The sequence below is a fragment of the Labeo rohita genome, chromosome 8 (assembly GCF_022985175.1).
Source record: "Labeo rohita strain BAU-BD-2019 chromosome 8, IGBB_LRoh.1.0, whole genome shotgun sequence".
NCBI classification, from domain to species: Eukaryota; Metazoa; Chordata; class Actinopteri; order Cypriniformes; family Cyprinidae; genus Labeo; species Labeo rohita.
The window spans coordinates 34961884-34986695 of record NC_066876.1 but is presented as its reverse complement, the minus strand read 5'-3'; the positions used below and the strand labels follow the sequence as shown (position 1 = coordinate 34986695).

The 24812-nt window shown below is 34.4% G+C and overlaps 1 protein-coding gene across 1 annotated transcript; it reads left to right on the top strand.

Moving 5' to 3' along the window:
- The first annotated feature begins 132 nt into the window (after nucleotides 1–132).
- bnip3la (BCL2 interacting protein 3 like a) lies at nucleotides 133–24295 on the top strand. Its single transcript, XM_051117937.1, has 6 exons — nucleotides 133–255; nucleotides 8386–8638; nucleotides 12491–12572; nucleotides 12885–12991; nucleotides 14746–14901; nucleotides 17266–24295. The coding sequence occupies exons 1-6, from the start codon at nucleotides 201–203 to the stop codon at nucleotides 17312–17314; spliced, it is 702 nt and encodes a 233-aa protein (XP_050973894.1). The 5' UTR covers nucleotides 133–200; the 3' UTR covers nucleotides 17315–24295.
- Nucleotides 24296–24812: the final 517 nt, after the last annotated feature.

Below are 24812 nucleotides of genomic sequence, written 5' to 3'. Positions count from 1 at the left end.
TCTGTCACTTTGTTTCGGTCTATCAGTTTTACACCTTAAAATCATATTTCTGTTTTGCGCATTCTGTACTGCACCCTTCATTTATTTAGCAGGCATCGCTGAAATTAAAGTTGTGAATGTGATGACGTCGCGTGTGCGCGTGCACGAGGAGCGTGCGGGAGCGTGCGGTGTTGACGGACGCGAGTGACTGGAAAGGCAACATGTCCACCACAGCCGCCGCGCAGCTGAACAACAATGAAGAACCGGGACTCAACGGTAAACCTTCGTCCGTATTTCTGCAGGGCAAACTCGAGCGGGATCCTAATGTCGCTTTAAAGCTGTTCTTTGTGTGGGATGTATGTTTCTCTGGAGCTTTAAAACGCTGTTATGCAACATCTATTGTCTCACTTCGCTCAATGGCTGGAATTTCCTCCTCGCTCGAAGGGGAGGGGCGAAAGGGAGGGAGCGAAAGATGGCGTCGTGACGCCAGAGCGAATGAGATTGATCAGCAGCGGGAGTCGCTGTGGCGTTGCTGGGCAACCCAGAGTGATTGATGGCACGTAAGCCAATCGTTATTAGCCCAGCGCCGTGGAGGCGTGGCTACGCTGATATCAAAACAAGGCGAAGAGGGGATCTAAGAAAAATGGAGGCGGGGGGCGTGTAAATAAAGAAGCGGAATTCATTGCGATTTAATTTGGGAGGGTTTTACCATCATTTTTTTTTGTTTATTGTGTGCCCTATTCTGTTTTAGTTGTTTAGTAGCAGGGTAATTCCTGTTAAGCAGTATTTTCATGCACCCTTCATCTGATAAAATATTGAATACATTAAAAAAATGAAATTGTATTAAATAGTTTTTTTTTTTTTTATCACAATAATGCCACAATTAAGTGAACACAAAGAGTATTTTTAAGTAATTTAATTACTTAAGTGAATTTTGTCAATGTCCTGTCCTGAAGTTTTTAAGGACAAATTTTAAAAAAGCAAATTTGGGTGACTACAGCAATTTATTAGGAAATGCAAATTTGGGTGGGTATTTCAGGGTTATTCCTGTTAAGCAGTATTTTCATTTTTTCACAATAATACCACTTTTTTAAAAAATTATTTAGAAAACACCAATTTATTAGGAAATATTTCACTTTTTTCCCCCTTTTTTAAAATTATTTAGTTATTTTTATTGTTGGGAACATTTAATTAAACTTTACTTTAAATGACAGTTTTTTAAGGACAAATATAATAAATAAAAAAGCTGAATTCATTGCAAATTTGGGTGGGTATTGCCTTAACATTTGTTTATTGTGTGCCCTATTTTGTTTTAGATGTTTAGTAGCAGGGTTATTCCTGTTAAGCAGTATTTTCATGCCCCCTTCATCTGATAATATATTGAATACATTAAAAAATGAAAAAAATCACAATAATACCACATTTAAGTGAACACAAAGAGTATTTTTAAAACAGTTTCATTATTTAAGTGAATTTTGTCAATGTCCTGTCCTGAAAACAGCAATTTATTAGGAAATATTTCACTTTTTTTCCCCCTTTTTAAAAATTATTTATTTATGTTTTACTGTTGGGAACATTTAATTAAGATTTACTTTAAACTGACAGTTTTTTAAGGACAAATATAATAAATAAAAAAGCTGAATTCATTGCAAATTTGGGTGGGTATTGCCTTAATATTTGTTTATTGTGTGCCCTATTTTGTTTTAGATGTTTAGTTGCAGGGTTATTCCTGTTAAGCAGTATTTTCATTCCCCCCTGCACATGTTATAATATATTGAATACATTAAAAAATCACAATAATACCACATTTAAGTGAACACAGAGAGTATTTTAAAATGTCATTATTTAAGTGAATTTTGTCAATGTCCTGTCCTGAAAACAGCAATTATTTTCAGCAATTTATTAGGACATTTTCCTCTTTTTTTCCCTTTTTTAAAATTATTTATTTATTTTTATTGTTGGGAACATTTAATTAAGCTTTACTTTAAACGACAGTTTTTAAGGACAAATATAATAAATAAAAAAGCTGAATTCATTGCAAAATTGGGTGGGTATTGCCTTAATATTTGTTTATTGTGTGCCCTATTTTGTTTTAGATGTTTAGTAGCAGGGTAATTCCTGTTAAGCAGTATTTTCATTCCCCCCTGCACATGTTATAATATATTGAATACATAAAAAACAGTGTCATTACTTAAGTGATTTTTTTTCAATGTTCTGTCCTGAAAACAGCAATTTATTAGGAATTTTTCCTTTTTTTTTCATTGTTGGGAACAGTTTCACACAATTATACAGATTTGTGCACTTGCATGCCACAACCTTCATTTATTACTCAGATACCACTGAATCGCTTTGACTGTGGTGCGAGAACAATGAGCTATTAGTGCTTGTGTTTAGGAAGCATTACTGAAACATTTAAACTGTTAACAGAATTATATAACAGCTCTGTGTAAGCAATAAGCTTGTAATACTGATCGTTTCATATTAGAAAAAAAATCTTTTACTGGTCCGATTTCATTTTTTACATTCCTTATGTACCATAAGTTCAAACCACATTTCCTTCTTTTGTGGGCTTCTTTTTAGAAGAACCCTTAAGGTTTGTAGTGCATGTTTTCTTGTGTTGCAGCTGTAGGTAACAACATTTCCCACTAGTTGTAAAGTGATGTAATAACATAATTTAAGGTCTATTGTGTAATTTATGACGCCTCTCTAAATCCGTCTTAAATCTGTCAAGAAGTCAGTATAAGTAATATAAAATGCTTTTATGTTTTCTTAATACATGTTCATGATCTTGTTGTGCAAAATTCACCAGTGCACATTATTCTGAAGAATAATAGTTTGTTTTTATGACCTTTAGACTTGCTGACTTCTTATTTTTCAGCCCCTCTTCTCAAATATCCTGTCAAATAGAGACACTTTTCACCATACAATCAATTGCTGACGGGTAAAATCAAGTCCCACCCTGCAATCATTCTTCTTCAATATCCTGTTGCATTTGGAAATTCGACTCAATGCAGAAATTACAAGTGATTTTTCTTGTTGACTAGATTCCAGTGTTGTTTACACATCAGATTTACACATGCAGGCTAAACACAGGCTGTTTCTCAAAACCTAGTGTGTTGCCTACCTAGACAGCATTTAACCTACTATACCCCAAAATGCTGTCTAGATAGGCAGCTCAATAGGTTTTAGGATGCAGTCTGTCTTTCGGAAGGTGCAAACTCATGAAAACGAGTCATCCTGTTTACTAGTTAGTGTTTAGTAAGGGTGAATGGTGGGTTTATGGGCGTCTGTGGTGCACAGACAGATCTGGGTTACAGACACAGCAGGGGGATGGGAGAGGGTTTGATGTGCCAGAGATTACATAATCCCTCCCTCCGTCCCGCTCCGGTCCTGCAGTGAATTCCATCAGAGCTGCTCCAGGATCAGTGTGTTTACTTGTGTAACTAGAGCTGGTGTGTTATCTCTGTGTTCAGTTGAATATTTTACCACACTGATGTAGTTGTTCACAACTTCTTTTGGCTGTTTCCACAATGGGATAAAAAGGTGACTTAAATAGCGACTATATCTCACAATTTTTTTTTTTTTTCATTTTCTTTCAAATTTTGTAAGAAATTCAAACAATAAATACTGTTTTGTGGCTCTTGAATGTGTCGTGACAGATCACTGTAGAGCCTCGGTTCAATCATCTCTTCCTTTTCCTTTACTACTAGTTATAGCATGACATAAACATGAATAAACATCAGAAAGTATCTTGTTTCAACCACGGAAAGACATCAGTACACACCATTTTTCAAGTTCAAGTCCACCAGCATCAATATAAAAGCCTGTTTCCGCCACTGAATAAAAAATAAAAAAGGTAATTGCGACTTCTTATCTCGCAATTCTGACTTTTTTCTCAAAATTGCATGATACATAAGATATACTTGCAATTCTGAGAAATAAAGTCAGAATTACGAGATATAAAGTCACAATTCAGACTTTTATTTCTCACAATTGCAAGTTTATTTCTCGCAATTCTGGCTTTTTTCCCTTGCAGTTCTTAGAATTGTGATATAATTGACAAAAATGATATAAACTTGCAACAGTGACTTATAAAGTACAGTTTTGAGGGGAAAAAAGACTGATATGTTCTCAGAATTGCGAGTTTATGTCTCAGAATTCTAAGAAAAAAATTCAGAATTGCAAGCTTGTATCAAAAAAAAAACCTTGACATTTTGATTAAAAAAAAAGTCAGAGTTGTAAGATAAAAAGTCACAGTCTTTTTTTTTTTTATATATTTTGTGGCGCAAACTGGCTTCCTGTAAACTTGTTAATCTCCTATCTGGTTGGTTTGTTGGGCAAGTGATTTGTCAGATCAGATCGCCTGTCAATCAAACTCCCGGGGAAGGGACGATTCTGACTTCTTTTCTCAGAATTCTGAGATATAAACTGGCAATTGCGCAATATAAAGTCAGATAAAATAAAGTAGCAATTTTGAGTGAAGTCGTAATTTTGAGAAATAAAGTCATTACGAGATATAAAGTCACAAGTATAACTTTTTTTCTTGCACGTCTGACTTTTTTTCCTAGCAATTCTCAGAATTGTGATATAATTGATATTATAACTGACAGAATTGATATAAACTCAGAAAAAATCCAATTTTGAGGAAAAAAAAAGACTGATATGTTCTCAGAATTGTGAGTTTTGTTGGGCAAAATGGCAGATTCAGCATCGTGATTGGTCAGATCAGATCGCCTGTCAGTCAAACTCCCAGTGAAGGGACGATTCTCACTTCTTTTCTCAGAATTGCGAGATATAAACTCGCAATTGCGAGATATAAGCAGTGGAATTTTTTAACACTGTTGGCGTGGGTTGTTTCTCATGTCTGCTGGTTTAAGCAACCCCAATAACGTCAAATTTAGCCCCTGGAATGCGAATTTACCAGGGGAACCCTGACAAAAAATGTGTATTTTACACCCTGGAATGTACTGAAAAAGACTGATATGTTCTCAGAATTGTGAGTTTTGTTGGGCAAAATGGCAGATTCAGCGTTATGATTGGTCAGATCAGATCGCCTGTCAGTCAAACTCCCAGCAAAGGGACGATTCTCATTTCTTTTCTCAGAATTGCGAGATATGAAGTCACAATTCTAACCTTTTTTCTCGCAATTCTGACTTTTTTTCCTACCAATTCTCAGAATTGTGATATAATTGATATTATAATTGACATAATTGATATAAACTCGCAATTGCGAGTTATAAAGTCCAGTTTTGAGTAAAAAAAGACTGATATGTTCTCAGAATTGTGAGTTTTGTTGGGCAAAATGGCAGATTCAGCGTTCTGATTGGTCAGATCAGATCGCCTTTCAATCAAACTCCCAGCGAAAGAATAATTCTGACTTCTTTTCTCAGAATTGTGAGATATAAATTGCCAATTGCGAGTTATAAAGTCAGAATTGTAAGATAAAGTCACAATTCTGAGAAATAAAGTCAGAATTGCAAGATATAAAGTCACAATTTTAACTTTTTTTCTCGCAGTTTTGACTTTTTTCCTAGCAATTCTCAGAATTGTGATATATTTGATATTATAATTGACAGGATTGATATAAACTCGCAATTGTGAGTTATAAAGTCCAATTTTGAGTAAAAAAAGACTGATATGTTCTCAGAATTGTGAGTTTTGTTGGGCAAAATGGCAGATTTGGCATTATGATTGGTCAGATCGCCTGTCAGTCACACTCCTAGCGAAGGGACGATTCTCACTTCTATTCTCAGAATTGTGAGATATGAACCGGCAATTGCGAATTATAAGCTGTGTTGCCAAGTCCATGGTTTTCCTGTCGAATTGGGCTACTTTAACACCATTGGTGTGGGTTGTTTCTCATGTAATACCTCAAAAACACCAATAATGTCAAACTTAGCCACTGGAATGCAAATTTACCAGGGGAACCCTGACAAAAATGTATATTTTTTCACCCTGGAATGCAATTTTTAATGGCGGACTCCCTTGGTTCAATTCAGTCCAATTCTGAGGAAAAAGTGGCACTTCTTTTGTGGGTTAATATCTCAAAATTCTGACTTTATAAGTTGCAATTGCGAGCATATATATTGTGACTTTTTAACACAGTTGTGAGTTTATATCACACAATTCTTGCCGAAAAAGTCAGAATTGTGAAATTAAAAAATCACATTTTATATTTTTTATTCAGTGACAGAAATGAGCTTCCACAGTAAACAAACTAGAAATCCATTTTTTTACGCATGTGGGTGGTGCCTGCCAATGCAAAACCTTGTCAAAAGGTTGTCTAGGGTGTTCTGAGTGGTTACTAGGTGGTAATCTAGTTGGCAGATTTGGCTGGGGTCCCTCTTTCAATGCAAGTCTGAAGTCTTCTCCATTTTGTGTTGTTGTGATGCAGCGAGACAACAAATGCTCAAAGATGAAGAGCTGCTGGAATGTTTTCTGCCATGGCAACATGCCCATAACTGTGGGCAAATAACAAGAGTTCAGTGTTGTGGGCTGGTGAAGGATTTTGCCATAATAAGATGTGCTGATTTAAACAGGACGCTGGCTTAATAGTGCTGTGTGATTATGACAAATGTTGTTATTTCCCTTGATATTGTACACATTTTAAATGACTTATTTAGTTTGGAGCAGCTGCAGAGACTTCAAGGTGGACTCAACCACCCAGAACACCCTAGCAACCGCATAGCAATGCCCTAGCAACATCCCATCACGCCATCATGTTATTAAAGCATCATGGGACCTGTCTGTGGATCTTTCTGTGTTGCCTAGCAACAGTGAGGGTCAGACGGGACACACGTGTGTCTCATGTTTGCAGTAGATGTTTGTTCTCACAAGTCATGTTCCTTTTTGAGCAAAATGTGCATTTTTGGCTCTCCTTTGCCTAAAGGAGAAGTCCACTTCCAGAACAACAATTCACAAATAATTTACTCACCCCCTTGTCATCCAAGATGTTCATGTCTTTCTGTCTTTAGTCGTAAAAAATTATGGTTTTTGAGGAAAACATTTCAGGATTTTTCTCCATATAATGGACTTCATTGGTGCCCCGATTTTGAACTTCCGAAATGTAGTTTAAATGTGACTCTAAATGATCCCAGCTGAGGAAGAAGGGTCTTATCTAGCAAAATGACCTGTCATTTTTTTTGGAAAATAAAAATTTGTATACTTTTTAAGCACAAAATCTTGTGTAGCACAGGCTCTGGGATGCGCGTCCACGTACTATTGAATCATGTCGAAAGGTCACACGGAACTACAGACCCAGTGTTTACAAAGCGAACACACACAGACTATGAAAGTGCAAGTAAGTCAAACGGTGTTTACAAACAAAAAGGTACAACGATGTCGGACGATTCTGAAGTTGTAGTAAAATAAGATGGAGTTTTTTTGCCATACTCTACCTGGAGTACACAGACAATGAACGTAGACGTGATTCATAGTAGTGATGGGAAGTTCGGATCATTTTACCGACTTGGGCCTTTGAGTCTCGTTCAGCAAAATGAACAAATCTTTTTTTTGAGTCATTTCGTTCATTTTAGCAAAATTTAATTAAAATTTTACGTGTTACTTCCCTAACACATCTACTGCTTACACAAACGTTGATCACACTACAAACAAGACAAAACTGTAATGCTACATAATAATGAAACAGAAAAGATTAATTGATTGTTTACCTGGGTCTTTAGTCTATGATTAGCTCACCTCACCTCTTATCTGAACCTAATAGGATGTTGCGCGACTGAACGAATCACTCCCTGAGACGACTCATTCTTCCCGAGTCACATTAAAGATTCGTTCAAAATGAAAGAATCGTTTAAGAACGACCCATCACTAATTCGTAGCATCGTGGACATGCATCCCAGAGCCTGTGCTACACAAGCTTTTGTGTTTAAAAAAGTATACAATTTTTTTTTTTTTTTTCGAAAAAAATAATGGCCGTTCATTTTGCTAGATAAGACCCTTCTCCCTCGGCTGGGATCGTTTAGAGCCTTTGAAGCTGCATTTAAACTACATTTTGGAAGTTCAAAATCGGGGCACCAATGAAGTCCATTATATGTAGAAAAATCCTGAAATATTTTCCTCAAAAACCTTAATTTCTTTACGACTGAAGACAGAAAGACATGAACATCTTGGATGACAAAGGGAAGAGTAAATTATTTGTAAATTGTTGTTCTGAAAGTGGACTTCTCCTTTAAAATTCAGGTGCTCTCTTATTGCTTATTCTGTGCTGATGTCAATTCCACAATCCTGCCTAAAGAATGAATTGAAAACGGTTCAATTCGGTAGACATGTACGCTAAGAAACTCTCATAAAAGCTCATTTACAGTGGACTTCATTGGATTAAAAATAATTGATGCATTAGTCGTGTGAAGCAGGAGCTGATGCTAATGACCATTTGGATCTTTTCAGGGTCCTGGGTGGAGCTGGAGATGAATGGAAACACTCAACAGCCAAACCCCAGCTTGCCCTCGCTGCTGGGGAACGGGAACCAAGGCGAACCCCAGGCTTCACAGGCCCTGGAGGCCGTGCAGGAGGAAGAGGAGGTCCTAACAGGAGGACTGGAGCATGTGCCTTCCTCCTCCTCTATCCATAACGGAGACATGGAGAAAATCCTACTGGACGCCCAGCACGAGTCCAGCCCCAGCAGCTCGTCCTGCAACAGGTACGAGCAGAGAAACAGGCTGCTCACATTCCTTTATTATCAGAAACTCCTCCCTTCAAAGCAGAACACTCAAAATGATTGACGGGAAGAGAATGTTTCTGATTGGCTAAAACTGAGTGGGCTATAAAAACCTGTTGGACCATAATAACATTTTTGTTACTTAAAATAAAATAAATGTTAATTGAAATAAAAATTATATATATATATATATATATATATAATATATATATACTGCCGTTAAAAAGTTTGAAATCAGTACGATTTTGATTGTTTTTAAAGACTTTTCTGCTCATCAAGTCTGCATTTATTTGATTAAAAATACAGAAAAAACTGCAATATTGTGAAATATTATTGCAATTTAAAATAGCAGTTTTCTATTTTAATATATTTTAAAATAGAATTTATTCCTGTGATGCAAAACTGAATTTTCACCATCATTACTCCAGGCTTCAGTGTCACATGATCCTTCAGAAATCATTCTAACATGCTGATTTATTACCAATGTTGGAAACAGATGTGCTGCTTAATGTTTTTATTTTTTTTAAATTTTTTTTTTACATTTTTGGAACCTGTGATACTTTTTCAGGATTCTTTGATGAATAAAATGTTGAAAAGAACAGCATTTATTTAAAATAGAAATATTTTTTAACAATATACACTACCGTTCAAAGTTTGTAGTCAGTAATTTTTTCTTCCTTTAAAAGAAATTAATACTTTTATTTCCGCTAGTTGCCAAGGAAACATTTCTCATTTTTGTTTAGTTTAGCTTAATGTTCTTAATGTTAAAATAACTAAAAGAAAAAATAATAAAAACTATATAGACTTATTAATGTAAAAACACAACAAAATAAAAATGAAAAATATAAAACTAATTTAAACTATTAATAAAAACTATAAGTGTCTCAGTGATGATAAAATAACACTGCCTCAGACTTCAGTGTTATGTAAGTATTATTTATATAATATTAAAATATATATTCATATTTTAAATTGTCTTTTATTTTCACATTTTTAGTTTTTATTTTAATTTATTAATTTTTTTATGTTTTTTTAATAATTTAATCAGTAATGTTTTTTTCTATTTAGCTTTATGTATTCTTATGTAAGCTTTAGTTTTAGTAATTTTAACACTTAAGCGTAAACATATTTCAGTTTGTTTTCATCTAATATTTATATTTTTCTAATATTTCAGCTTTATTTTAACTGCTGAAAACTATTTTAATCAGTTTTAGTTAACAATAACAACAGAGTTTCAGTGAATTTAATCAGGTAGTAATAAAAAAAAAAAACATTTAGAGGACTGTTGAAAAGGCCATATTTTACACTGTTTAGCATTTTAATTATGTCCCTGAGGTCCACTTAATTGTATAATGTCAGTCAGGTTTTCATGCACCAACATTTCATATTTATTTCTTATTTTTAAGATAAGGACAGGAAGATTTTTTTTTTAGCTCTAGTATAAGAAATTAAGTGCTAAAGTTAAAGCTTGATATATTTACCATTTTTATGACACACCTATGGCATTCATGTACACCCATTTCATGAATAACATTCATTCATTGTTACCTGTCTGTTTGTCATAATGACTAAGGAAGAGTGAATAATCAGTGATAGGGAGTAACTAGTTACATGTAATGGAACTACATGTAGTAATTTAATGTCAAAATAAATGTAATTAATCTGTTACAGTTACTGGGAAAAAATGTGTAATTAAGTTGCAGCTACTTAAAAAAAATGTTAATGATTACAAAAGGAGTTACATCTGAATATATTCACACTTACACACACATACAAACAAAGATTTAAAGAAGTCCACTTGCAGAACAACAATTCACAAATAATGTACTCACCCCCTTGTCATCCAAGATGTTCATGTCTTTCTGTTTTCACTCATAGAAATTATGGTTTTTGAGGAAAACATTTCAGGATTTTTCTCCATGTAATGGACTTCATTGGTGCCCGATTTTGAACTTCCAAAATGTAGTTTAAATGCAGCTTCAAAGGCTCTAAATGATCCCAGCCGAGGAAGAAGGGTCTTATCTAGTGAAACGATCAGTCGTATTTTTTTTTTTTTTTTTTTTTTTTTTTTGTGAAAAATAAAAATTTGTATACTTTTTAAACACAAAAGCTTGTGTAGCACAGGCTCTGGGATGCGCGCCCACGATGCTACGAATTAGTGATGGGTCGTTTTTGAACGATTCGTTCATTTTGAACGAATCTTTAATGTGACTCGGCAAGAACAAGTCGTCTCGGGGAGTGATTCGTTCAGTCGCGCATGCGCAACATCCTGTTAGGTTCTGAACTGGAATTAATTCACCTGTTTCGAGTCTTCTGGGTTTTTGGAGTCGTTCGTTCATCTTATGGGGCTGTCACGTGATGAACGAACGACTCAAACCTGAAAACTTGTCAGATAAGAGGTGAGGTGAGCTAATCATAGACTAAAGACCCAGGTAAACAATAAATGAATCTTTTCTGTTTCTTATAGCATTATAGTTTTGTCTTGTTTGTAGTTTGATCAACGTTTGTGTAAGCAGTAGATGTGTTAGGGAAGTAACACGTAACATTTTAATCATATTTTGCTAAAATGAACGAAATGACTCAAAAAAAGATTTGTTCTTTTTGCCGAACGAGACTCAAATGTCCGAGTCGGTAAAATGATCTGAACTTCCCATCACTACTACGAATCACGTGTAAGTTCACTGTCTGTGTACGGAGTATGGCGAAAAACTCCATCTTATTTTCTCCTACAACTTGAGTGAAGGACATCGTTGTACATTTTTATTTGTAAACAATGTTGTTTTGTAAACAAACTTACGTGCACTTTCTTAGTCTTTGCGCATTTGCTTTGTAAACACTGGGTCTGTAGTTCCGTGTGACCTTTTGTCGTGATTCAATAGTACATAGCGTCGTGAACGTGCATCCCAGAGCCTGTACTACACCAGCTTTTGTGCTTAAAAAGTATTTAAAAAAAGTAAATTTTTTTATTTAGAGCCCTTTGAAGCTGCATTTAAACTACATTTTGGAAGTTTAAAATCGGGGCACCAATTAAGTCCATTATATGGAGAAAAATGCTGAAATGTTTTCCTCAAAAACCATATTTTCTTCACGACTGAAGACAGAAAGACATGAACATCTTGGATGACAAGGGGGTGAGTAAATTATTTGTGAATTGTTGTTCTGGAAGTGGACTTCTCCTTTAATTAATTTCTTTCCAAAATTGCACTGCTCTAAAATACGAGACACCAGTGTTTCAGGAGTTTAGGACACAGTATAGGAAACATGTTTATTTAATAACGGTTTTATTTTCTCTTTGTGATTGCGTATATGCTTTATTTTTTTAAGATTGACTGTTTTTTTCCAAGGCATTGTTAGATGCCAGTGTTTCCTGTCATAAATATGCAAAGATTTGATTTCAAAAACAGTATCACGGCTATTAAACTATATCTTATTATGATTTAAATCAGTATTTAACCTCAGAACGATCTCAAAGTAAACAAGGTGCTAAAGTCTGATTTCGTCTTGGCAGTGCTTTAAAATTAAATTTGTATAATCTTAATTCAACTGATGAAGGATTTTGAAAGTCTGACAGTAATCAGTGTTTAAAAATAGATGTTTGAAAATGATTAACTTAATTTAGAAGATTAATTAGTTACATTACTTTAATAAAGTAATTGAATTAAAGTAATTATTACATTTTAAATAGAGTACACTGTAATCTGTAACCTATTTAGTGGTTCTATTCTTCTCATAAATGTAGCTCTCAGTAGTTTAATTCACTCCTTAAATGATTCAGCCATCTGTGGTTCTTGTTTTCTCTAATCTGTGTTTTACATTTCTTTGATGTGTTTACAGCCCACCACGACCACACAGTCCTGACCAGGATGAGGGGCAGATCACGTTTGATGTGGAGATGCCCAGCGAGAGAGACTGTCAGGTGAGAGCAGCACACAGTCATTACTGAACTACTGTCTACATCAGGGGTGGCGAACGTCGCTCCTGGAGAGCCACAGCCCTGCATAGTTTTGCTTCAACCCTAATCAAACGCACCTGAACAAACTAATCAAGGTCTGAAGGGTTACTAGAAAGCAACAGGCAGGTGAGTTTTAATTAGGGTTGGAGCTGAACTCTCCAGGACCGGAGTTCGCCACCCCTGGTCTACATGCTGTAAGAACAATACAGCATGGCGGCATCGTTACATAATAAGCACACTTCATCACACATGCTGGTCTTTCCTCATCTCCTTCAGTCAGATGATGACAGTCTGGAGAAGGACAAAGAGGATGACATCCTTATGAATAAAGGGGAGAGCTGGGTGGCAGACTGGTCCAGTCGACCAGAGAACATTCCCCCGAAGTAAGAACGTATAACCATTTTGTGTGTATGTTCAAAGTTTCATAACATATTTCCACATGAAAAATGTATTCATTTCTAAACAAATCCAACATAATGATTTCAACAAAATAACTAATTCTTTGTGAAAAGTAGATATAAGATTTTATTTTATTAAAAATGTTTTCTATTATTCTAATTTTATTTAAAAATAAATTTAACACATTTTTTGTATTAAAATATTTTATGTCTTTATTTTTAAAGGGGACATCAGATCCACAATTTGATATTATTCTTTCTACATAAAATGAAATGTCTGTAACATACCTATCAATGATTGTGTAAAACAACACCCTTTTTACCTTGTCAAAAACAGCTCTGTTTACAGTGACTCATTTTGGTGCATGTCTCTTTAAATGATAATGAGCTACTGCTCACCTCGCCAAGACACGAGACACGTAAATATTCATACCAGTCAAACATTTTTGGACAGTAAGATTTTTAATGTTTTTTAAAGAAGTCTCTTCTGCTCACCAAGCCTGCATTTTTTTATCCAAAGTACAGCAAAAACAAGAAAAATCTGAAATATTTTTACTATTTAAAAGAACTGTTTTCTATTTGAATATATTTTAAAATGTAATTTATTCCTGTGATTTCAAAGCTAAATTTTTAGCATCATTACTCCAGTCACATGATCTTTCAGAAATCATTCTAATATTCTGATTTGCTGCTTAAAAAACATTTATTATTATTATTATTATTATTATTACGTTGAAAGTTCAGAAGAACAGCATTTGTCTGAAATAGAAATGTTTTGTAACATTATAAATGTCTTTATCATCACTTTTAATCAATTTAAAGCATCCTTGCTAAATAAAAGTATTAGTTTCTATCATTTCTTTCCCGGCCAAAAACAAAACAAAAAATATACGGACTCCACGCTTTTCAGTGGTGTAGTGTATAATGTTACAAAAGCCTTTTATTTCAGATAAATGCTGATCTTTGGATCCTTCTATGCATCAAGGGACTCTGTAAATATTTGTTTTAAATATTCATAATAATAATAAATATTTCTTGAAAAACATTATGTATTCAGTATGCGACACTGAAGACTGGAGTAATGATGCTGAAAATGATCTTTGATCACAGGAATAAATTACATTTTAAAATATATTCGAATAGAAAGCAGTCAAAATATTTCAAAATGTTACTGTTAATGCTGTACTTTTGATCAAATAAATGCAGACTTGGTGAGCAGAAGAGAGTTCTTTAAAAACTATTAAAAATCTTACTGTCCAAAAACTTTTGACTAGTAGTGTATATATCTTGGAGCTAGTCTCGTTTAAATAGCTAACTATCTACATAACAAACTTGCTGTATGTTTTCTTTTCAGCTTTTCTGAGCTGGCAGCCATGCCAGAAACCTAACTAAATACAAAAAAGCTATGAAGAAGTGAGAATTTCATCTGATGTCTCCTTTAAAAATAGTATTTATTTAAAAAAATATTATTTATAATTATATTAATATATTATTAATTAATATATATATTAATAATATAATTATTAATTTATAATTAATTATAATTTTATAAATTTTTATAATATAATTATAATTAAAAACTATAAAAAAAATATTTTAAAATATTTTATTTAAAAAATAAATATTATTTATTTTACATTTTATTTTATTTAACTGCTATTTTACAAACTCTCAGTAAAGTACTCACAACAGACGTTTGGTGAGATATAAATATAACGATCCTCTTTGGCCGTCCGCAGGGAATTCCACTTCCGCCACCCGAAGCGTTCTGGATCAGTGTCTCTGAGCATGAGAAAGACAGGTGCTATGAAGAAGGGAGGTGTGTTCTCCGCCGAGTTCCTCAAAGTGTTTATGCCCTCGCTGCTGCTCACCCACCTCCTGGCTCTGGGACTTGGGTGAGTGTCAACACACACACTCACACACACCTGTACCAGCTCTATCAAAATATAATCAAGAGGCTATTACTTTTTTGATGTGTTTCTATCTTAATGCCTACTGCATGTTCAGTTAAAATGGACTAAATCATTTGTAAATAACAGGGATGCATGAAATGATCAGACCGATATCGCAATGGACTACTTGCACTGAGCCTCGTGACACACTTCCATTTTAAAATCTTACGGCTCAGTTATTTCCAGTCATGTACATTTTCAATGCACCGTAATCATCCAGTTGACTTAGATGCCTAGTAAAATGAGAGTTTGCAGGATGATTTCAAATTCGGACATTTTCAGACAGGAGAAGACATATTCTAATGATTACTGCGTACTTAATTCGAATGGAACGTGAACGGAACGTGAAGTTTTAATCCATCATAAACCGATCCCCCAGCTCTGCTCGCCCCGCCCCTTTCTTCTCTCTGTGGAGTGACGAGCCTGTTTATTTTAGCCACGTTTAACCGCTAAACTTGCTAACTAGCACATTATTAGGCAAGGCGATCACAAAGATTCATAAAAAAAACTCCTTATACTCGCTTCTGCTGTAAGTGAAGCTGGATCATGAACGATTCGCGTGAACATAGACGGATATATGTAGATCGGGAGGCGCATTCCCTTCACAAACAAACTGCATCTTCAGCGGCTCAGATGTCAGGAGTAAATGACGACCACTACGTTCATTATTACATCCAGTAACACACCTCAATCGGAGATATTCTTGTCTAACTTACATCCCTGCTCCGGCATTGAAACAAAGAGGGCGGACTGTTACAGCTGATCTGAGGTAAAACGGTCATGTCAATGAACTATCGTGTGAGCGGCCTCTGTGGGTGTGACGCCACAACGACAGGCATCTGAGAACGGCTCGATTTGAAAAAGGGGATATTATTTTTACAGACTAATTAAAAACCACTGCATGGATTTTTACCATACACTGCCAACACATATTATTGTTCAAACAATGTAAATGTGAACTTAGCATCCGACGACCGCTTTAAACAAATTATGAGCTTTAAAAGATTTTTAAAGTTTGTACAACTTTTTTTTTTTGTTTTAGACCATCTACAAATGTTAAATCTTTTACCACTGCACTTTTCTGAAAAAAAAAAAAAAAAGTTTTTTTTTTTTTTTTTTCAAAGCTTCAGTGTACTGTCTTTATAAGGAACTTCATTATGTTTATTTAACTCTAACCAATAAATTTTTGTTCAAAATGAACCAAAATGAAAAATAATTTCTGCACCGGAGAGACTTTGTGCTGTTTCCAAACAAAGGAAATATATCGTTATTGGCATCAGCCAAAATGAGATTTAAAATATCCAGTATTGTGCATCCCTAGTAAATAATTGTATTCTTACTTATACTGACATTTAACTGGTGAGTTTTCAGTGCAAAAACACTACAAAATGGGAATATAATGTAAGAAAAGCTGCTGCAAATTCAGTTATTTTGGACAGCAATATTCACAAAAAAATGAATTCATCCAGCATTTAGAGTTGCATTGCAAATACACTGCTGTTCAAAAGTTTGGGATCAGTGAGATTTTTAATCTTTAATTTTTTAAAGAAGTCCCTTATGCTCATCAAAGTTTCACTTATTTGATCCAAAATACAGAACAAGGTAATATTATGAAATTTGATTGCAATTTAAAATAAGAGTTTTCTATTTTAATATACTTTAAATATAATTAATTTTTTAAAAATAATTAATTTCAGCATCATTACTCCAGTCTTCAGTGTCATATGATGATATATTATCAAAGTTGGAAACAGTTATGCTGCTTAATTTTTTCTTTTGCAACCTGTGATACTCTTTTCAGGATTCTTTGAGTTAAAAGTTAAAAACAACAGCATTTATTTAAAATAGAAATCTTTTCTTACAATATAAGTCTTTACTATCACTTTTTTTCAATGTAACACATCCTTGCTGAATAAAAGTATTAATTTCTTTCCAAGAAAGAAAGAAAAAAAGTACTGACTCCAAACATTTCTATTTTCTCTTTTCTGGGTTCCAACATTGATAATAAATCAGCATATTAGAATTATTTCTGAAGCATCATATGACACTTAAAACTGGAGTATTTTAAATTAATTTTATTTTAAAGTAAATTCAAATAGAATACCACTATTTTAAATTGCAATAATATTTCACAATATTACAGTTTTTTGCTGTATTTTTAATCAAATAAATGCAGCTTTAATGAGCAGAAAAGTATTTAAAATATTAAAAATCTTTCTGATCCCAAACTTTTGAACAGCAGTGTACATATAAATAAAGATACAGTACTGTAACTAAATACACTATTAAATCTATGTCCTTTTTTAGGGTCTACATTGGGAAGCGGTTGACCACGCCCTCCACCAGCTCATTTTAAACCTGAACAGACCCCAGTGCCTGGACGCCCCATCATAAGCAGCGGTGGCACAGCAGTGGCCAATCGTGTTATGATTCCTCTCTCTCTCTCTTTCTCTCATTCTCTCCCCCTCTCTGACTTTCTCTTTATCATTTCTTTAACCCACAGTCCTGGTTTCCCATCACACCCTCTATTGGGAGACATTCTGCTTGTTGACCTTTGGCTGTGTTGCATTTTTTTCCCTTCTAACGCCGTGGCTTACAGACATGTTTTAGATGCTTTTATTTGGACACGTAGTGCACTATTCACTGACATTTATTTTTTATGATACGCTACTATACAAGTTAGAGCCCCACTACAACCACAACCATAATACGCTTATATTTCTGCATGACGCACTTCATATGCAACTAATAGAGTCTGGATGTGGCCCTGGATATCCTGGAAGTATGTTGACTCTTAATTGTATCATCTCATATTGCGCAGTTGAACTCATTCACATCCCTTCTTATGCGAAGTTAGAGTCATTTCAATTACGATTATAGGAGGACGACGACTGTTTAAAGACAGACCAAATCATTCGTTGCGTACGCTACGTTACGTTGGACTGTTACGACAATTATTTAGAGACTTATTTTGCATAGAACGTAAATCTTTAGGTTCTGTTTTAGGCCCTTTTCTGTTTGCTCCAATATGACGTGCACAAAACTGAAGCATCACTTTATAGCAGCTTTATAGCATTAAAATATATAAGTAAATCACAAATTTACATTAACAGTACATGTTTTTCTAATCAAAAGACCTTAAGCTAAAGAGATCAGCATGGACGTACATATGTTTAAGAGCCAAACTGGTCAGGTTAGTTGTTCTTTTAAATTTCTAGGGAAGCGGCACACACACACGCTCACACGCTCTGGCTTGCCTTGATGCATATCCTGCTCGCAGCAGTTTCTGACTGTGTTTCTTAGTGCCAAAGGGTTTCCACCGCCAACCCAACATGAGTCGCTCGCACCTCTCATAGACTCGGTCTGGTTTGAGTGGATTATTTATCCTGTCGGTCACACCGTTTTTGACAACCTTACAAAAGCCTTTGGTTTTACTGTGAACACCCTGTTGATATTAGTCATAGCGTTGCTGTAGTTGTGTATTATACGCCTTTTGTCAAGGCCACAGATCCACACTCTGTGTACATATGTATATGCAATGTGGTGTAGTTTTACAGACAAAACTACTGATTTAGAAAACATTAACAGGTTTACACTCACTGATTTACAGATGAAATTTGTCTCGAACATGTCCAGGTCATATTTTATCCCATAATTATATAACTATAATTAATAAAATTATTTACATTTTAACATAATATTACATCATGGTTATGTTGTGGTTATGTATTTACAGTTAAAGTCGAAAGTTTACATCCACTTGCAGAATTTTGAAAAATGTTAATTATTTTACCAAAATAAGAGGGATCATACAAAATGCATGTTATTTTTTATTTAGCAATGACCTGAAGATGTTTACATATAGTCCACAAGAGAAAGTAATTGTTGAATTTATAAAAAATGGGGGTCATGAACAGTTAAACTGCCTGCTGTTCTTCTGAAAAATCCTGAAAAGTCCCACAAAGTCTTTGGTTTTTTAGCATTTTTGTGTATTTGAACCTTTTCCAACAATGACTGTATGATTTTGAGATCCATCTTTTCACCCCGAGGACAACTGAGGGACTCATATGCAACTATTACAGAAGGTTCAAACACTCACTGATGCTTCAATAAGACACAATGCATTAAGAGCCATGGGGTGAAAACTTTTGAACAGAATGAAGATGTGTACATTTTTCTTATTTTGCCTAAATCTCATATTTTTTTCATTTAGTACTTCCACTTTAGAAGCTACAGAGGATACTTGCATGTTTCCCAGAAGACAAAATAAGTTAAATTTACCCTGTTCTTCAAATACAAAAAGTCCCCCTGGCTTTTAATGCATTGTGTTTCCTTTTGAATATCTTATTCAGGTCAGTGCTAAATAAAAAATTACATGCATTTTGTAACATCCCTCTTATTTTGGTAAAATAATTAATATTTTGCAGATTTTTTGTAAACTTTTGACTTCAACTGTATGTGGCTTTTAATTTAAAAAAAAACAAAAAACATATTTCAGTCATTTTCAGTAATTATTGTAAAAAAAAAGTAATAAATCTAGTTTTAGTTTGAAATATCTAATTATATTTAATTTTTTTACTTTTGACTTATGGGTAAAAGATAACCTGGACAATTCTTGACAAGTTTTATAATTCACTCTCACAGTATCTAGTAACACTTCTACTAAGCAAAGTGTTTCATACAAAAAAAAACTAATAATTAAATAGTCCAGTTAACAGGTCACCCTTTGCATTAAGGCCGTCTGTGTCATTGTGCCACACTTTACTTCTTTACTCTCTTTTCATGCCTTTTTTCTCTCTCTCAGAGGGGGAGTGGAAATACAAGAGGCCAATTTAGTGTCACTTCAACCGTGCCTCGACTTTTGTTTGCACCTTTTCTGAGCCCCATTGCATGCGTGTGTTCAGAGAATCCACATTGGGAACGCGACTGAAGTGAAGTTTTCCCCTGCGTGGGGCGGAATGAGAACTGTGAATGGAATAGCTGTAGCTCATGTCAGATACGATAAACTAGCCCTGCCCGATCTGTGTCGGGCGGGATCACCATACGAGATGTTTTACGCACATTATGATGTTTTCTTTCTCTGTTATATCTCTCTTTTGTTGTTTTGAGTTTTGGCTTTAATCATGAGCGTGGATACTGGAGGGCGGGGCCCTCGTGATTGACAGCTCCACCATGTGTTTCGTTTGAATTCCAATAGCGACTGGAGTGATGAAGCAATGAACGTGTACTTTCTTGTCTTTCGCTGGTATTGGAGGAAAAGTGAACTGATATTAAAATATAACCTGACATTCATCTTTTCTTTTGTTGTCATTCCATCTTGTGTTTTGCTTTTGCCATGTGACAAGTTAGAAAGTTATATGAAACCCATTCTTTTTGTTTGACTTCCCTATATTCATTATTTAAAAATTTGTGCATTAATGTGCATGTAGATTAAAACTACAGTATAGTTAATTTGGTGCTGTATGGCAAGGATTCCCTTTGCCTAAATGTTAGATTTTAAATTCATATTTTAATAATTTAACAACAAATTTGCATGTTTAGAACTCTTTAATGTTGGTAATTGTTTATGTGAAATGCAATTTAAATTTTTTTGTATTTTATTTTATTTATTTATATTTTTATGATTTAATAATTATTTGTATTTCATCAATTCACAAAGCCCCTGCAGCTTTAGCATCAACCCCAGTTTGGAAAACACTGGTAAATGGCTTAAAATTGAGAGTGCATTGGTTAACAAACAACTGTAGACAGTCTCAAACTTCATAAAAGTCCAAATCCTAACCAAATAGTCTTGAAAAAATTTGTAGAGAAATGAAGATTGTGTCCTATTTGAAATGCTACCCTTTATCCTAAAATTGTGACTTTTAATAGTGAATAGCACTAATAAAGTGAAGGTCATGGGTTTGTTTCCCAAGGAGAATGCATGAACTAATAAAATGTATACCTTAAATACTATGTATAAAAGCATCTGGCAAATGCGTAAATGTAAATGACCAACAAGTGTCTTTAGCTTAGAAATGACATTTTACAATGTTTTCCCCTCTTCAGAGCTCCTGGTGGTTTAATTTCCGCCAAACTCAATTTTCCATCTCTCAGCAGCTTTCAGTTCAGTTTTTGAGAGGATGTTTCTCAAAGCCAAATTTGACTCTAAACGGAAAACGGTATTGCCGTTAAACTTCCTATAATACTCTGATACTCACAAGATCAGCTTGGTGACAATGACACTCTATGCCTTTCTACAAGTTTAATGGATTTTATTCATCATTTTTTGTTTACTGGTCCCCTAAATTTGTCCAATCCAGGCAGGACTGCCAGGTTTTCACAACAAAACCCGCCCAATTGTAATTCAAAACTGGATCACTTGTTTTGAGGACTGTCCCACTATAAAAATTACATTCTGTGGGGTAAAATATATGTTTTTTGGCAAGGTTCCCCTAGTAAAATTAGCATTCCAGGGGTTAAATATTGCATTACTGGGGTCGCTTCAACCCGCTGCAACAGTGTTAACGTAGCCCAATTCTGTGGGAAAACTGTGGACTTGGCAACACTGAATCTAGGGGTCCAACGATTATCAGCTTGGCCAGTTAACAGCTCCAATATTAGACATTTTTATGGTTATTGGTATCGGTCGTTTTCAAAACCAAAAAATCATTAAAGAAAGTTTTTGTCAGAGCCCTTGTTAATTTTAATTTTAACATTCATTTTCATTTTTATACCAGATATCGGTTCAGAAAAATGGTTATTTGTCTGCTTGTTCTGTAATAATTGGCATCTTCCCTGAAAAACACATATCGGTTGACCCCTAGTCCAATCTATGTCAAAATTGGCTCAAATCATATGTAAGTATGAAAGTCACTAAATTTAATGATACGTGTTCAATACGGTTCTCCAAAAACGTTAACAAAATTGCTGATGAAGCCACCAAATGGCAAAAGAAATCAGAAAATGATTTTATATATTTACACAGAACATTTTACATACTACCATCTTATTTTTAACATAAGAGCAGATATGGCCATTTGTAACTTCTATGTTTGAGGCTTTTGATATCAATAACTTCCAGTTGTTTTTCCTGTACAAAACCAGTCCATTATGCTCATTTCTATTGATAGTTATTCTAAATTATTATCATAATTATAAACATATATACTTTCCGATGGACCGATTTGAATAGACGTCACAATTACATCACTTGCAGATGAACGTGCATTGTGGTGGCAGAAAAAAACTGGTAACAAGTGGAGTGAAATGGGCAAAATCCATGAAATAAGATAAAAAAAATGTATTGCTGGGTCTATGGATGTCAGAATCAGAATGCAAATCATTTTTATAGAATACTGTCATCAAAAACGCCATTTGAAGCTAAACGCAGACGTTTAAACGGACAGACTAATGGATGAAACCTGCTATTTTTGAAGCATAAATTTGGTTTAAACAATAGGTCTACATAATATTCACATATGCAGTTCATAGGGAACATATTAAGCCTACAGTTACTGCATGAAATACTATTTAAGATATTTTACATTTACCTATTTGAACTAAAAATTCTGACTTTTTTTCTCGCAAGTGCACGTTTATATATTGTCTTCCAGACATTAATTTAACAATAGCGAGTTCTGAGCAGGAAAAAAGCCAGACGTGTGGAATATAAACACAAAAGGAGAATGACTTTTTTTCTTATCAGAACTGTGAGATATAATCTCGGAATTGCGAGAATAAAGTCAGAATTTTGAAACATAAACTCAAATTGACCTTTTTTATTTTTTTATTCCATGGTTTCCACTTGAAAACTGGCATTTTTGTCACCAGAAAAAAAAAATACTTACTTCCATGTTGCAAAATATATAATAATTTCTACAATGCCCTAGTAATTAATTGGATTACAGTTCCATGTTCTTGTCAAAATGCTACAGAGACGCTACACAAGGGGTGCTGCAACCAAAAAATTTACTTAACCTTATAACAGCTATGCTGTTGATGTTTGTCCCTTTCATTCCCTATGTATCATATAATTCTTAATGAATCTATGGCAAAACCATTTTAGCATTTCCATTAAGTTCATATTTATCCATATGTGAAGGTAAGATAGTACCCCCATCATGCAAGTTCTCGATGTAAAGGTGTAAGAGTGTGTGTTTTATGGAATAACTCGCATACGGGCAGCGGGTGTGTAAACTGTGAATGCATGTGATTGTTGAGCACTGTGAATGTGGGGTTTAGTGTTTTTTATTTGGTAACAAGTCTCCACAGACAGGCAAGCATGCGGCCTGCGCTCTGATGGTGGTCTCTCCTGTCCTGATGCATGCTACAGGTACAGAAAACCGCATGGTACAGGATACGCTTTTATTCTGTTATGTGCAAACTTTAAATACGGAAAGCTAACAAATGCTTCAGTAACAGATAAAAGCAAGTTGTTTTGTTTAAAGGGAAAGTGCACCCAAAAATGAGAAATCTGCCACTCATCCTTGTGATTTTTCAGACCTGTTTCATGAACAAAACAACAATCATAAAATTGGATTATGGCTTAAATTTGGGTTTGTTCCTCACATAAAGGACTATATGACTTCAGAAGACTTGGAATATAGTGAAGAAGTTGTATGTACTACTTTTGTCCTTTTTGGAGCTTGCCAGTATACCTTAAATGCAATGCATGTTTAAAAGAAATCTATCTGTTTGAGACAAAATTAAGACATTTTTGTGTGCACTGTCCCTTTAAGAGCTCACTCAAACTGACTGAGTTTAAAGATGATTTGTGATGTTCATATTTCATATCATGATGGAACCAATAGGTACTTCAAGCAGATTATTGTCTGTTCAAAGAATGTGAAACTGTTTGGTTTCAGTCTTATTTTTTATTTTACATTTCTGGTCTATTGTTGTCTTATTTTTATGAATCTTTTATCCCACTGCCAAAACCTCTTCCTTCATCTTTTCTTCACTTGCCTTAATTAGTCCATGCTGAACTTTTATTGTGTTTGTTTGGATGGATGGTTGGTTGAAACACAACCAGCTTTGGTTCTCATAAGTTACCCACTGTGAATAATTACTTTCACTAAATAGATTTAATAACATTTAGATCACAATGTAAACCTGTATCTTTTGATTTGGTTTACTTTAAAAAGCTATAAAGTCTTTTTTAGTGATTACAGTGATCTCTTCATCATGTGGTCTGAACTTCTGTTTAAATCTCGTTCATAGGTGGACATTGAGCTGTTAGCTTTCTTTTGCCAAAGCATTTTAGCCGGCCTTTGTAGAATTTGAACTGACTGATTCACGACACTTGTGTAAATCATGTCTGGTGTTTTGTTTGCATTAAAAGTAGATAAATGATGAACAGATTTTTATGTCGTTTCTGAATGTATTTATATTGCCATATATATTGCAGTTAAATTATATCCACTACAAGAGTGTTTTGAGTTTATTTACTAACACTTTGTTTAATATGAATGTCCTTTAGCAAGATACAACTCATCTAACACTGCGTATCATAGACTGTATCCACCTTATTTTTGCTGTATGAGTGGACACGGCCATTTGTACATTTTATGGGTCTAACTTCCAGCCTCAACCACGTCCAGCTATTTTTAGCTGTACAAAGCGGCTCGTTTTACTGCATGATATTGCAAATTGGTGTGTCTTACCATATTATTTTAATGCATTACCTTAATTATGAACAAACTGGTCTGTAGTGCAAACAGGTAATTGTTAATTTTCTTGTTATTTCCCTAAAGCGGAAGTCACGCGCATAGGCCTACTTCTGCGCTGAAGTATAAGGTGGATACCGCCTACTGTTTTTTTTTTTTTTTAAAAAAGTAATCAGTAAGTATGCATTAGGATAAAGTTGCTCCAGA